The sequence below is a fragment of the Erinaceus europaeus genome, chromosome 1 (assembly GCF_950295315.1).
Source record: "Erinaceus europaeus chromosome 1, mEriEur2.1, whole genome shotgun sequence".
Classification (NCBI taxonomy): Eukaryota; Metazoa; Chordata; class Mammalia; order Eulipotyphla; family Erinaceidae; genus Erinaceus; species Erinaceus europaeus.
The window spans coordinates 91,308,861-91,325,331 of NC_080162.1; the positions used below are offsets into that span (position 1 = coordinate 91,308,861).

The window sequence follows — 16,471 nt, forward strand, 5'->3', positions numbered from 1 at the left end:
ATTTCCATAGATGATCTACTAGCTAAAATATATCTGAGCCCCTCTCTTCTAGTTAGTGCTCCACAGGTTTAGAAGGCAAATTAAACATCTTCTATTCACTGCTGATCACAGTGCATAATTGGAGTTTCACAAAGATGTTTGTGCATCACAAAGTTCTGGATCACCTCCTCCCTGTGAAAATGGATGATGAGGAAATGGTGAATGAGTAAGTGGTAAACTATAGTGAACATAAAAGGGTGTGTGTGTGTGTGTGTGTGTGTGTGTGTGTGTGTGTGTAGTGGTGGTGGTGGTGGGCACTGAAAAGGCAGGGGAAATAGATGGATAAGAATAGACAGATGCATGTTCTAGTGGATTATGAACTAACTTCTAGTAGGCCAATTATTTTCCATAAATTAAGAGGAATTGAAGCCTCTCTCGTCCTGACTTCTATAACCCCCCCTCCTTTTATATTCACATGAAGTACTGCTTTGTACTGACAGTTCACAAGAGCTCAAATTGACTACATGATTTAGGGCCACAAAAGCAAATTATACCCCTCTGTAGGAATCTAGTGGTTAGCACACTGTTATGTATGCAAAAAGTGCTTGTACAAATTAACTCATTTGACTCAATGGAAACGAGATCAGGATGATCTGTGGAGTGTAAAAAAGTCTCTGAAAGTCCCAAACAAGACCTTAGTAACTCACTGGGATAAGAGCTTGGTTCCACTTTCCACAAGCCGTGTCAGTACAACGATGCCATCCATATTGATGAACTCAGTGGCGAAGGTCACATCAGCAGAGAGTTTGGCTAGCTCCTTCATAGCATCTAGCCGTGTCTCCATGTTGGATGACTGGATCCTCTCCATCAGCTGTCTTGCAGCCCGAGACTAGGAGACCAGGGACAAAATCTATGTCACCTGCTCCTTGCAGCAGGTTACTGTTTTATGGGTAGCTCAAAGAGGCCATTCTGTGGACCCAAGCCTGAAGCAGAATTACTTTTTCACAGTGCTTAAGATTTGCTAAGTAATTGTTTATACATCATTTTTTGAAAAATGATGGCTGGTAAAGGCAAAGCCACCTGACTAAAGTACATAATTTTTTTTTTCCTAATAGGATGATAGCCACTTTTCTGTAAGCAAGAGTCACAATTCTTTCTCTAGTTTTCATGCAGTCTTCCTTCTGTTGAACTTTTTAACTTTATAGTCAATGTTTCACAATTTATCATTTTGCCATTCTCTCTCTCTCTTTCTCTACATTGTGTGTTAATCTGATATTCTCTGCTGGCATGGAAAATCCTGAAAATCAAAAAGCACTTTAGTCATCTTTATTTTTTCTTACAACTGATAAATGGAGTGGAACCCACTTCCTACCTCATTGGCATCTGTTGGCCCCTGTGCCACAGAAGCTGTTCCCATGGTTGTCACTGATGATTGCTACACCTCTAGAAGGCCTGAATATCTCTTATCCTTGCCTCTCCTCTCTTCTTTTTTATTTATTTATTTATTTATTTGCCTCCAGGGTTATTGCTGGGGCTCAGTGCCAGCACTATGAATCCACTGCTCCTGGTGGCCATTTTTTCTTTTTTAAAATAATTTTTATTATCTTTATTTATTTATGAGTAGAAACAGTTAGAAATTGAGAGTGAAGGGGAAGATAGAGAGGGAAAGAGACAGACACCTGCAGTGCTGCTTCACCTCTCATGAAGCCTTTCCACTGCAGGTGGGGACCAGGGGCTTGAACCTGAATCCTTGCACATTGTAGTGTGTGCCCCACCGGTCCCCCATTTTTTCTATTTTATTGTATAGGACAGAGAGAAATTGAGAGAGGAGGGGGAGATAGAAAGGGAGAAAAAGAGACACCTGTAGCCTTGCTTCACCACTTGTGAAGTGTCCCCCCTGCAGGTGGGGATCTGGGGGCTCAAACCTGGATCCTTGTGCAAGTCATTGTGTTTTGTATTATATGCACTTAACTGGGTGCACTGCCACCCAGCCCCACCTCTCCTCTTTTCAAATGGCTCTTAAACAGCACACTGCTTGTGATGACACAGAAATCCTAAGAAATATCTAATGCAGAGAAAATTTGCTCCACAAAAAAAGGTCACAGGATAGAATAATTTGAAGAGTGCTGGTCTGTATCACACTTAGAAACTTCTAGCTCCAAATGTTTATTTTTCTCCCAGGACAGCATTCTGTGCTGTTGCCTACTGCTCCAGAGATGTGCTTCTGGGAAAATTAACTACTCTGTGCACACAAGGTCTATAAAATGCTTCAGCACTTCTATAAAAGTGAGTAAAGTAACTCCCATCTGCCATATTAGGAGAGCTCAGGAGGGGGGAAGTGAAATCCTTAGGATGACAAAGTTCAGGAGGAGAGAAGGAAGGAGATGAGCCTGGTGGTAAGAACACTGGTCTAGAGTCAGACAGACCTGGGTTTGAGAGCAAGCTTTGCCACATTTTTAGCTGTGTAATGAATGAGAATTTATATTACCCTGTCTTTGTCCTTTTATCTGCAAAATGAAACCATCAAGACAAACCATCAAAATGGGTGTTTGCCAGGGTTAAATGATTCAATACATGTAAAGTTAGCAAAATAGAGGTGTTCAGTAAATGTCAGCTCTTTTATTCCTTGCCTTTTCTTCCTTCATCTCAACAAATAGGTGTCATCGTGTCCTTAAATTTAAAGCAGCTATTCTACAAATTTGCTCCCATAATGACTGTCTTCCCTGGGGTCAAGCAGTTATGTTGAATTTCTATACCTGCACTTTAGTTCCTTCCTGTTATCATCCAGTAAAGTCTTATTCCATTAGTTATCTCTCTTTTCTGCACCTTCAGTCTTCTCTCCTATCTTATCATATTCTCAAGGACACATAACAAATCTCAACAAAAGTCACAAATGTAAAGGGCAAAAGGAGTTGCAGAACTAGGTGGATGAAGGATAGAAGTGGGAACTTTTCATTACATCATCGTTAACTCATTTGATTTTTTGAAGTCCATGAGTGTTTTGTTCTCTTTCAAAAGATACATCTTTCTGATTCCACATTCCTGACTTATTTATTACCGTCCCTTTCTACTTCATCTGATAACCATATTTCTCCATAATGCCACTGCATTATGATTCAAGGTCCTCTCTTCCCCTCATTCTTTTATTTAACCCACCACAAAATGGCTGCCCTCATGATCAGCAGAGACCTCTCAACTTCCCAGCTTTTCTGTTCTACGTTCTCTGTCACTGCAGATCAAATTTCCTCTATACTGACACTCTTCTTATCTTCAGGTCTAAAGTCATTTCATGCTCCTGATTTTCCTTGTATCATTTGGGTTGCTTCCTAGTCACATTACAGAAACCAGGGATTCACTTTGGATTCTACCCTTTACTTTCACACACCATCCAAGTTACTTCCTATATATTTTTCATGACCAACGTCTTTAATTCCTTTTTAAAAAATATTTATTTATTTATTTATTCCCTTTTGTCCTTGTTGTTTTATTGTTGTAGTTATTATTGTTGTTGTTGTTGATGTCGTCGTTGTTAGATAGGACAGAGAAATGGAGAGAGGAGGGGAAGACAGAGAGGGGGAGAGAAAGATAGACACCTGCAGACCTGCTTCACCACCTGTGAAGTGACCCCTGCATGTGGGGAGGCGAGGGCTTGAACTGGGATCCTTACGCCGGTCCACGCCACATGCGCTTAACCCGCTGTGCTACCACCCAACTCCCATCTTCTTCTTTTTTTTTTTTAAGTTTATTTATTTATTATATTTATTTCTTTTTGTTGCCCTTGTTGTTTTGCTGTCGTAGTTATTGTTATGTCATTGTTGGATAGGACAGAGAGAAATGGAGAGAGGAAGGGAAGACAGAGAGAAGGAGAGAAAGACAGACACCTGCAGACCTGCTTCACCGCCTGTGAAGCGACTCCCCTGCAGGTGAGGAGCCGGGGGCTCGAACCGGGATCTTTACGCCGGTCCTTGCACTTTGTGCCATGTGCACTTAACCTATTGCGCTACCGCCGACTCCCAACTCCCATCTTCTTGAATTTCTAATGCCATTTGCTTCCATGGGCTATCAACATTTCCACTAGTTTCTAAAAGATTCCTCCTACTGCCAACCTTACTTTTTTCTTTCAGACCATCTTCCACAATTACTAATATTTAGCTCTAAGTATATGTGCCTTTCTGCTTAAAGACTTTCAATATCCTCATCGATCTGTAGGTTTAGACTTTATCCATAAAGGATAAAGTCTAAACCTACAGATAGATCCAGGAACTTTTACTATTTAGCTTCTTACTGACTCCCATAGATCTCAGTCACCCAGCTCTCCTGTTTCCTCCAACAAATTACATCAATACACTTACTATACTTTCAATTCCTCTGGTTAGCTTTTTAAAAAATTAATTTGCTTATCTAACAAGGTAGAGAGAGAACCAAAGGATTGATGGCATATGCAATCAAAGCTTGAACCTGGTCCTTCAACCTGTTAACATTCTACATGCTATGTTACTTCTTGGGCCTCTCTGGCTAATTCTTGCTTATCTTTCAACATCTTATCTAAGGCTCCCTTCTCTGTGAAAGCTTCCTAGAAATCTTCAAGTTGAGTTAGCTATTTTTTTTTTCTGAGTCCCCAACTCCTAAACAACATTTTTTTCTTTTATCCCATCTGTATCTTTATTTATAAATAGGCTATAAAACAAAGATTGACTTTTCAGTATCAATAATCTGTTCTGTCCCATGGGTGCTCATAGATGTTATGTAAATGAACTGTTAAAGAAAGCAGGATACCTACCGGGGAGATAGCCAGCTGTAAGATTGTTCCATTCTTAATGTCACTACGAGTCTGGACAGCAAAGACAGAAAAAGAAAAACTAAGACAAAGCATTAAATTGTACAAATAATTGGAGTCTATAAGAATTTTTTGTCATTTTTGAAGGAGACATAACCCACTCGTCACTAAGGTCCTTTTGTGTTGATTTCTTGCCAAAGAACTTCTAAGATTTTCTTCAAACACCTGGGCCCTTAAATTACCCTCCTTCCTCTATTTCCCTACTCAATAGAGGTGAATGAGGGTTGGTATCCCCTGATCTGCCCAAGAAGCAGTCATTTACCCAATAAGTAGAAGTTACTTGCATGACAGTTAAGGTAAACAGTCCTCGTGAGGTTTGACCTCAAAGCAATGCTGGGATTGACTGTACTTCTCCCTGTACTAACCTGCTCGGTGATGTAGAACTGGGGACCATCTGCATAACGGAGGGTGTAATATTCCGGGTTTGGCAATGACCACCTATATAAAAGAAAAGTAGTACAGCCCATTTGGCCTGTCCTCAGAGATTGTCTAGAAGCTACAAATATATATATGCTGTTTAAGAAACTAACTGACCTAACAGACATATGAAAAATTGCTCCAGGTCACTGAGAAATGCAAAGACAACAATGAGATACCACCCCTCCCCTGTGAGAATGTCATACATCAAAAACAATAACAGCAACAAATACTTAAAAGATTGGGGGGACAAAGAAACCCTCCTGCACTGCTGGTGGGAATGTAAATTGGTCCAACATCTGTGGTGAGCAGTCTGGAGATCCCTCATAAGGCTATAAATGAACCTTATGACCCAATAATTCCTCTCCTAGTGATATATCCTAAGGACTCAGTCACATTCACCCAAAAAGATATATGTACACCTATGTGCATAGCAGCATAATTTGTAATAGCTAAAAACCTGGAAGCAACCTAAATGCCCAACAAAAGATGAATGGCTGAGAAAGTTGTGGCATATATACACAATGGAATATTACTCAGCTTTTAAGAATAATGAATGCACCTTCTCTGACCCATCTTGGATGAAGCTAGAAGGAATTATGTTAAGTGAAGTAAGTCAGAAAGACAAAGACAAGTATGGGATGTTCCCAAAGTCAAGTAAGGGATGATCCCACTCATAAACAGAAGCTGAAAACAGCAATAGAGACATATGGGATGACCTCAAGAGAAGTAACATATGCATAACTGGCCTATCAGAGGAAGAAGAGAAAGGGGAAGACAAACATCCTAGAGGAAATAATAGAAAAAAACTTCCCAGCCCCAAACAACAGAAAAAGCATTAAGATTCAAGAGACCCAGAGAGTCCCAAACAGAATCAACTCAGACCTGAAGACACTATTACACATCATAGTTACAATGGAAAGAAGTAAGGATAAAGAAAGGATCCTGAAGGCTGCAAGAGAAAAACAAAAAGTCACATATAGACTTCTCCACACAAACCCTAAAAGCCAGAAGAGAATGGCAAGATATTTATTAAGCTCTCAATGAAAAACAGTTTCAACCAAGTATAGTATATTCTGCTAGACTGTCATTCAGATTAGATGGAGGGATAAAATCCTTCTCAGACAAGCAACAGTTAAAGGAGGCAACTATCACCAAGCCTGCCCTGAAAGAGGTTTCATAAGGCCTCCTATAAGCATGAACAAAATCACCAAGAAACTTGCCATATATCACAACAAACAAAAAACGGTTGAATAATGGCACTGCAACACCTTAAATATATAATATCAGTAAATTTCAATGGCTCAAATTCACAATTAAAAGGCACAGAATAGGAAAATGGATCAGAAAATACAACCCAACCATATGCTGTCTGCAAGAATCCCATGTGACCCAGTAAGAAAAACACAAACTCAAAGTGAAAGGATGGAAAACTATCATACAAGCTAATGGACAACAAAAAAAGGGCAGAAACACTATTCTCATCACTGACACAACAGACTTTAAAATAAAAATAAAAAAAATAGGCATGAAGTACAGAGGAATTAAACCAAAGCTTTAGGTTGAGATAAACACACACACACACACACACACACACACACACACACACACACATTTTCTGAACTAAACAGTTTTCCAAAGAAGAGATACACATAGCCCATAGACACATGAAGAAATGCTCTATTTATCATTAGAGAAATGCAAATTAAAATTACACTTAGGGAGATAACATCTCACACCTGAGAGAATGGCTTACATCAACAAACCAGGAAATGACAGATGTTGGAGAGGTTGTGGAGAAAAAGGAACTCTTCCCCTCCTCTCTCAATTTTTCTCTGTCCTATGCAACAACAAAAGCAATGGCATCAGTAACACCAACAACAGCAACAAAATGGGGAAAATGGCCTCCAGGAGCAGTGGATTCATAGTGCAGGCACCCAGCCCCAACAATAACCCTGGAGGCAAAAAACAAGACAAAACAAAACAAAAAAACAACAAATAAAAATGAACTGCCTTATGATTCAGCAGTCCCACTCTTATGCATTTAAACAAAGAACACTGAAACACTAATTTGAAAGGACATATGCACCCCTATGTTCATAGGTGCATTATTCACAGAAGCCAAAGAATGGAAGCAGCTTAAATGCCCATCAACAGATGATTATCATGGCTAAAGAATTTATGGGACATATACTCCACGGAATATTATTCTGCAATGAAAGAAGATGGTATTGTCTCCTTTGGGACAAAATGGAGGGAACTGGAGGTGATTATGCTTAGCAAAATAAATAAAGAGATGAAAAACAACTACCAGATGGTTTCACTTGTATGTGGGATCTAAACAGATACACATAAACTTGGAGGGGGGACAGAAGTAAGCAAACTATTTGTAAGACTTGTGAGAACTACAGTGGTTATCTTTGGGAGGGTGGAGATACAGAACTTTGGTGGTAGATGTGGTGTGGAACTATACACTGTAATCTTCCAACCTTGTAACATATTATTAATAAAAAATAAAGAGTAAGTTAAAAACTGTAAATTGTGAAAAACTGTAAAAAATGCACTTTTTTTTAATTGAAGAATCATTGCATTATGTTGATAACAGCATACAGATTTCAAATGTATATTACTAAAAATCAAACATGTTGAAAAAACAAGCTCCTCAGCCTTTACTACAGATTGGCACCTCAAAAGGTGGCACATACAGTTAAGTGTAGGTGTCAGATCCCACTAGGACCTCAGTTAAGGTATTCCTGGGCTAAAAGGAAAACATAAAAGATTGACTGGAGGCCTAGGGGCATCTTCATCAGCAACTGCTTCCTTCAGTCAGGCAATCTAACGAAAAGCAGGACTAACTGAAGATCCTTTTCAAGGTCTGCCAATTCTCCTTTAGTCTGTGGCTGGCCATTGTCTGAAATCAGGGCAGTTTCAACTTACCCATCACAAACTTCCTTGATGATGGATGCCAGTGGCCGTTTCTGAAAGAAAAAGAGTGATATTATTCAGTAGCACCATATCTTATCCATATCAAGGCTCTGATGAAAGGGGGAGCCAAGGGGCTGGGTGGTGGTGCATCTGGCTGAGCACACATGTTACAATGCTCAAGGACCCAGGTTTGAGCCCCCAGTCCCCACCTGCAGGGGGGAAGCTTTGCAAGTGGTGAAGCAAGGTTACAGGTGTCTCTCTCTTGTCTATATCACCGCCCCCCCCTTCCTCTTGATTTCTGGCTGTCTCTATCCAATAACTAAATAGAGATAATAAAAATTAACAAATAATAAAAAAAGAAGAAGAAAAAGAAAGGGGAAGCCAAATGGGATCAACTTGAGCCCCTAAGTATGGCCTTCTTCCTCCATGTATGAGGCTGAAGAGGAAGCCTCTCCCAAGTTATGGTGACCAACTTTTCAGAGGGTAGGACAAGGCCTCAGCTTTATTGTTGATTTTTTTTTCTTTTCTTTTTTTTTTTTAGAGACAGCAAAGGAAAGAGGGAGGGAAGGACCATAGCACCAAAGCTCCCTTCAGTGCAGTGGGGGCTAGGTTGTATGCATGGCAAAGCAGCACACTATTCAAGTGAGCTATTCTGCCAGTCCTCTTGCTGCTATTCTTATTCCTTATCCCTAAAGACATTCTCTGCTGTGAATTGCCCACATCCCTCTCACAGATTTTCATTTCAAGAGCTTACCTGGTCAATTTCAAGGAGTTGGGCATTAGCACCTGGCCACTCAATGGCCACTTTGACGATGTCTGATGGTGGTGGCATTGCTCCCAATGGGGCCTACTTCTCCAGCACACACACAGACACAGCTCTCTGGGGAGAAAGAGAGAAATAAAAAAAAGGAAAGAAAAATCACAAATTTGCCTTCATGTTTCATTCTTTATTTTTATTTTGGAGAATAAGAAGGCAGTGTCCAGAGAACACCTGGGACTACTAGGCTTGAATTTTTCTGTATGACACCAGAACCTTTCCTTATGTGTTTTGTCTTTGTCTCTTAAGATTAAATCAGCAAGTAAGGAATTAAGATCAACCAGTGTGACACTTCGGTTTAAGGGTCAAGAGGACTCTGTAGTAGAAGAGAAAAGAGCTTATTTATTGCAAACTCCCGTCTTGGGACCTTGAGAGGGAGAACCATATGTTCTGAGACAGATAAGAATAGACACAATCTTTTCTTGGTTGAGTGGCTAGCTGAAGGAGTAGGCTTACTTCTGTTCTGCCATCATTTTAAGATCCCAGAATCAGCAGGGCCCAGCTATGTTCTTTTGCCTCCTCCTTAGTTACTGCTGCAATTCCTTCCCCCTCAAAGGGCACAATGTGGAGCCTTTTCTGTGTGGGATGAGGCAGAGTTCAGAAAATTGGGAAGAGAACTGGGGCAGGAAATGCTATTTTAGTCCCAACTGCCAACGGCAAGGGCTACTGAGAGTTGGAGTGTAGGGAGGTGTGGGCACTCACATACAAAGGCCCTTCTATAGGAAAAAGTCTTAGGAAGTACTTCTGACCCCCTCCCCCACACTACTCTCCAAAATAAAGAAAAACAAATAATTTATGAACAAACATGTCTTGAAGATGGGCTCATGTGACTGGTATCCTAGGCAACTCTGCTAGCTTTAGTGCTACTCCAAGCAGTAGCTAACAAATCTTTCCAAGGTCTGATGAAGGGAAGTCACTCAACTGATGAATTCTTTCTATGTATATTTACACTCCTTGCCTACAGGTTCAGGAGAAGTCTCTCAATAAAAAAGACCTTTCTCCCCACATTCTTCAGCTTTAACCACTCAGCTGCATTCATGCCTAATAGACTGCCTTGCCTCTCCAAGAATATGTGGCATAGCTGCTCCTAAGCTGTTATTCATGAATGCTCTCAATTTTTCAGCCCAAATATGATGCTAGTTCTCTCAACCTTGTAAATATAAATCTTTATGGTGAAAAGAGGCAAAAGTTCCCTCTCTCACAAACCCATAGGTTTCAGAAAGAGGGGAGAATTTATGACCATTACCTGATCAGGGAGGCCTGCTTCAGAAGTCAACTGTTAAAAATACCATCAGAGTACAGGCTCTTTGAAATATAACTAAAATATGCCTACTAGCTACCTACAAAATGGAGGACTCCCCCCCACACACACTTCATCTACACTATTCCAGCCTTTAGGTCCATGTTTGTTCAACAATTTGTTTGACTTTGTATGTTAACTCTCTTTTCAGCCACCAGGTTCCAGATGCTAGCATGATGCCGACCAGACATCCCTGGACAGACGACCCCACCAATGTGTCCTGGAGCTCTGCTTCCCCAGAGCCCCACCCTACTAGGGAAAGAGAGAGGCAGGCTGGGAGTTTGGATCGACCTGTCAACGCCCAAGTTCAGTGGGGAAGCAATTACAGAAGCCAGACCTTCCACCTTCTGCAACCCACAATGACCTTGGGTCCATACTCCCAGAGGGTTAAAGAATAGGAAAGCTATCAGGGGAGGGGATGAGATATGGTTATCTGGTGGTGGGATTGTGTGGAGTTGTACCCCTCTCATCCTATGGTTTTGATAATGTCTCCTTTTATAAATAAATTAAAAAAATTTTTAAGTAGCATCAGTTCCAGAATGCACAAATGTAAAATAGATGGCCTTCAAAGTGCCTTAAGTTTGTTGACTTCTATCAGCAGGCTTATGAAATAAGACAAAATTGAAGCTCAGAGTTTGATTGTGTTAGCCAAGTTCATTCAGCTATTAAGTAAAGTGTACAGAACTTGGAGCCAACTTTGGTCAGTGTTCTTCACCTCCCACCAAGAAATCCAGGGTGTCTGCTCATTGCAACTAAATCATATTCAAAGGGATTGCAGTGGACTGGCTAGCTACCCTAGAACACACACGCACACACACACTCGTCTACGGCTTCAGGTACTGTTTTTTTCCCTGTGTAATTTTTATGTACCTAGACACAAAACAAACTTCTGAAAAGAAATTGGTAGCATTAAAATAAATATTAATTGAAATATTCTGTTCTGGTGACACAGTAAATAAGAGGAATTCTTATCCAAATTGATAAACCTGCCACAATTTGGAGGTATAACTGGACAGTTGTGAGGTCCTTTTAAGAGACATGAATGAGGCCTCAGGTTCAATCCCTGATGGCACCATAAGCGAGAGATGAATAGTGATTTGGTCTTCCATAAAAACTTTTATGTAAATAAGTCTAAGACACAGTGGATGAAACATTTGACTCATCAGCAGAAAAGTATAAACAAATAAATGAGGTATATTTACATACAATAAACCATACAATATACATGTATGCATTTATCTTATCTAATACTCACATAACCCAGTAAACAGTACCCAAAAAAAAAGACTTTAAACATTTTCTTTTTTAAAAGATGTTTTTATTTTACTGGACAGAGACAGAGAGAAATCAAGAGGGAAAGAGAGAGATGCCTGTAGCATGCTTCCTTACTAGTGAAGATTTCCCATGCAGGTAGAGACCAGGAGCTTGAACTGGGTCCTTGTGCATGGTGTGATGTTGCTGAGGAGTTATTATGATGCAGTCTCTGCCCCCAGGTTTTTCTACGCCCCGCAAAATCCTAGAGTGCCCCCCTTCAACCAATCCTGGCCCTACACGTCACCCCTGGTTGTCGCCCAATAAAAAGCCCCCTCACCCCCCCTTCTCTCTGGGCTCTCAGCTCTCCCTCTCTGAGGTCTCGCTCCCTGCTCTCCCCCATGGTCAGATAGTAGGGACGGCCATTGCTGGCTGGCTCCACATGGTCTGAACAACCCCCCCATCCTATAATAAAGATTTGTGTACCCCTTTGCTCTGGACGTCCACTCTCTTCTCCGCGGTGCAGCCCGACACCAGACCACCACAACAACATCTGGCGCCCATCGTGTTCCGTACCCACACCACGCCCGGCCTGAGGTCTCCGAAACTGCCCAGACACAGGTAAGTGGCATCCGCCCACTTCTGTGGCCCTGCGTTTCCCTCCACCATGGGAAATTTCTCATTTTATGAGGAGGTGTCCCAGTCATTATCTCTTGACCTGGGACAGATTCGCGCTGTCATAAACGGTTTAATTTTAGATACCCCTTGGATTTTTTTAACTGTGGTCGCCACTTTCAAGATATGTAAAACGTGGTATGCCATAAGGATAAGTGACCTTGAGGCTGAGGTACGAGAGTTAAATCACATGTGCTTAAGACTTAGACATCCTAAGCGATCAGCGGCTAAACCCAAGAATTCCGTTCCCACAGACACGCACACGTGTTTGGACGCTCCTCCTCTGACCCCGCCCCCTTCCGCCCCGGTGTCAGCTCCGCCTGAGGTTTCTGCGTCCCTGAACCCCCCCTGCCCCTGCCGCCCTGATTTCAGCTCCGCCTGCAGCTTCCGTGTTCCTGACCCCGCCCCCGGCCCCTGCCGCCCCGGTTTCAGCTCCGCCTGCAGCTTCTGCGTTCCTGAACCCCCCCCCCCCCCCCGCCCCTGCTGCCCTGGTTTCGGCTCCGCCTGCAGCTTCTGCGTTCCTGACCCCGCCCCCGGCCCCTGCCACTGCGGTTTCAGCTCTGCCTGAGGCTTCCTCGTCCCTGACCCCGCCCCCTGCTGATACGTCACCATTAAAGGACCTAGTGGCTGAGATACGAGAGCTAAAGGATATTTTTTCAGCATTTAAGGATTTTAAACCATGTGCAGTCCACCCCGGGAACTCCGTCCCCGTAGCTATGCGTTTAGTCTCCCCTGCAGCCACTACATCAGTTTCTACGGCACTTTCCACTTCTGTAGCTCCCTCTCCGGCGCCATCGGACCAAATCCACACATTCCCGGTAAACTTGACCCCTTCTAAACAAAACCCTCAGCCATGGCAGCCATATTCCTCTAGATCTTAGAACACTCAGACAAGCAGTCAGGGAGGACGGAATGCATTCTCCATGGACCAAGTCCGTCTTGAGGAGTTTTTACCAGCATTTAAATACACCACAAGACTGGAAAGATCTGGCTCTTGCTGCACTCCCAGACCCACTCTATCTTCAGTAGCAGGCATGCTTCCGCGATGAGTGCTCTAGGCAATCGCAGGAAAATAGTAACAAACAGGTAGAATGGAATTCTGATGCTTTGTTTGGAGCAGGAGCTTATGAATCTGGAGCTCATCAGGCAGAAGCCAGGTTTCCAACCGGTTATTTTGAACAGGTACGCATCTGTGCAACACAAGCATGGGAAAGGGTGACCACACCCGATGTAGATCCGTCAGCTCCCATTAACTCTTTTCACCAAGGCTCTGATGAATCATTGGCGAGCTTCATCTCAAGGATGAAGAGAAGCTTAGAGAGAAAGGTTTATAATCCTGACGTCCGCACACTACTCCTGCGCTCTATTGTCTGGGAAGGCATGACACCACAATTCCGTCAGGTATGCCTTAATCTTAAACACCTACACCCAGATAATTGGATTCTAGTGACACAGGAACTTACATCAGGCAATTATGGGGCACCCGCTACGACGCAGGTCTATGCAGTTGCCCCACGTAAGCAAAATGGGGCCTGCTTTCAGTGCGGTCGCCAAGGACATTGGTGTAACAAATGTCCTGATAAGTTGCGACCATGCCTCCAGTCAGGGAAACCATGCCTCCAGCCAGAGCAACCCCGCTTTCAGTCAGGGAGCCAGAGACCACGTACTGTTTGTCCAAAATGTCGTAAGGGGTTTCATTGGAAGAGAGAGTGTTGGTCCCAATTTCATAAAGATGGTTCGCCCCTGAATGGTACAAATTCGGGGCCTGAGATTTTGTGGACCACTCCTGTTTTAGAATGGGGCCACCCTTCTATGACAGTAAAGATTGGCAATATTCCTTTTAAATTATTGATTGACACGGGGGCAGAAAAGATGATTTTAAGGCAAGAAGAGGTTCCCCAAGATTGGGAACTTATCCCTGGACCCAGTTTACATGGAATAGGAGGGATGACCAGAGCATTTTGCACACAAGACTCGCTCATGTGGGAAGACCCAGAAGGTTCTACCGGACACTTCCGCCCTTTGGTAGCTAATATTAGCACCAACTTACTGGGCAGGGATCTTCTGGAATGTCTTGATGGTAGGATATCCACAGACGCCTCTGCAGAGCGTAAAACTCATTCCCGAGATACCAGGTCTATTCAGCACCCCCAATACTAAATGCCACTATTCGTAGCCAAACACCCCGCTTAAGCTGGCTTTCTAATGAGCCTGTCTGGGTGGAACAGTGGCCTTTACCTAGGGATAAGCTAAAAATTTTAAAAGAGCTCGTCCGAGAGCAGTTGTCCTTGGGACACATTCGTCATTCTCAAAGCCCGTGGAATACTACTGTCTTTGTGATTAAAAAGCGCTCGGGAAAATGGCGCCTCCTTCAAGATCTCCGTGCAGTAAATAAAACCATGCAGGTCTGGGGCTCCCCCCAAAGGGGTTTGTCTCTTGCTTCTGCAATTCCCATGGGAATTCCAATCATAGCTATTGATATACAAGATTGTTTTTCCTCTATCCCCTTGCATCCGCGAGATTGTAAACATTTTGCCTTCTCTGTTCCATCTATTAATAACGCCAGCCCTGCTGATTGATTTGAATGGGTGGTGCTGCCCCAGGGTATGGCCAATAGTCCTACAATTTGTCAGGAGGCTGTTAAATCTGCCCTTGTCCCATATATTCATAAGGGCCTTAATATTTTTCATTATACAGATGATATTTTAATATGGGGAAAATCAGATACAGATCTCTATGCCTTACGTGATTTTCTCATTCCTGCATTAAAGAAAAGCGGCCTTAATGTAGCCCCTGAGAAGATACAGCTAATCCCTCCAATATCCTTCCTAGGTTCAGAGATTTCTCTAATGCAAATTCGTCCCTTAAAACCTAATGTTACCTTCCCTTCTAACCTTACTCTTGCTTCTTTACAAAGTTTTCTAGGAAATTTAAATTGGCTTAGGCAGTATCTCTATCTGCCCACAAGCTGCCTCCAACCACTGTTTGACCTGTTGAAAGGAAACAAACAGCCCTCTTCAAAATGTAAGTTAACTCCTGAGGCCTCCTTGGCACTGGAAAGGGTTAACCAGGCCCTCCAGGACATGCACCTTGTTCGATTCTCCCCCTCCTCTCCAGTAAACCTTCTAATCTTCAACTCCACCCCCACAGTAGTAGGGGCACTGTGGCAAGACCATGGGGTTCTCGAATGGCTTCACACGCCAGTAGGAGGAGCTCCAAGACTCCTCACTGAGATAGACGCGTTAGCATTCATGGTTCGCCAAGGGAGAAATAGGTCTGTGCAGGTCTTAAGGAAGGAACCAGATTTAATCATTCTGCCCTTTTCTCTCACAGATACAGAGTGGCTTATACGCCATCATTCCCGCTTTGCCATAAGCTTCATGGGGTTTCCAGGACAAATAGATAACCATTTTCCTTCTAATAAATTGATAGCTTCTTTACCTCTTCTGCCTCTACTAGCACCTAAACTTTTCTCTCGGGATCCCATTCCCTCTGCTCCTACAATCTTTACTGATGGCGGAAAAAGGGGAGCTGCTGCCCTTATATATTACCCAGACAAACAATCTCCTAAACCTCTCTTTGCTGAGCTTCCTGATAATTCCCCTCAGTACAAAGAACTTTATGCTGTTTTTCTTGCACTAAAAGCTGTACCAGAATCCTTCAACCTTTTTTTCTGACAGTGTGTATACTGTTAACTTACTTCCATGGCTTGCTCGTTCTTATGTGAAAATTTATGACAACCCACTTTCCCCTCTCTTGATTCAAATTGCCTCTATGCTCTGTTCTCGAACCCAACCACTGTATATTCAACACCTTCGTTCCCACAGCCCTCTTCCTGGTTCCCTGTCTGAAGGGAATGCCGCAGTTGACCACCTTGCCTCCACAGGAACTTTCCCAGTCTCTGTCTCTGATCCTGCTAATTTTCATTCTCTAACCCATGTTAATCTTAAAGGCGTTCGAGCTTGATTCCCTGATGTTCCTGTAACACAGTGAAAACATATCCTCGCTACATGCTCTTCTTGTGAAAGTCTCATAAAGACACCTGCTATCCAGACCCTTGGGGTTAACCCCCGAGGTTTAAAAGCTAATGCTATTTGGCAAATTGATGTCACCCACATACCAAACTTTGGTAAACAAAAATATGTGTTTGTCTCAATTGATACCTTTTCTAAATTTATGTGGGCTACAGCTCAGACAGGAGAAAGTGCTAAAAAGCTTGTAAGCCATATGCTCTCTTGTTTTGCCATTATGGGGGTCCCATTATTTTTGA

The 16,471-nt window shown here is 42.7% G+C and overlaps 1 protein-coding gene across 7 annotated transcripts in view; it reads right to left on the minus strand.

Annotated features, from left to right (window-relative positions):
* ELMO2 (engulfment and cell motility 2) overlaps nt 1-16,471 on the minus strand; it is a 62,553-nt gene that overhangs the window by 31,903 nt on the left and 14,179 nt on the right. For all 7 annotated transcript variants that reach the window (XM_007533045.3, XM_060190935.1, XM_060190936.1 and 4 more), the window contains exons 2-6: nt 8,913-9,038; nt 8,171-8,211; nt 5,182-5,254; nt 4,760-4,810; nt 687-868 (exon numbers count right to left, since the gene is read on the minus strand). In XM_007533045.3, coding sequence (XP_007533107.1) covers nt 687-868; nt 4,760-4,810; nt 5,182-5,254; nt 8,171-8,211; nt 8,913-8,990 — 425 coding nt within the window. In that variant the 5' untranslated portion in view covers nt 8,991-9,038. The remainder of the gene's footprint in view (nt 1-686; nt 869-4,759; nt 4,811-5,181; nt 5,255-8,170; nt 8,212-8,912; nt 9,039-16,471) is intronic.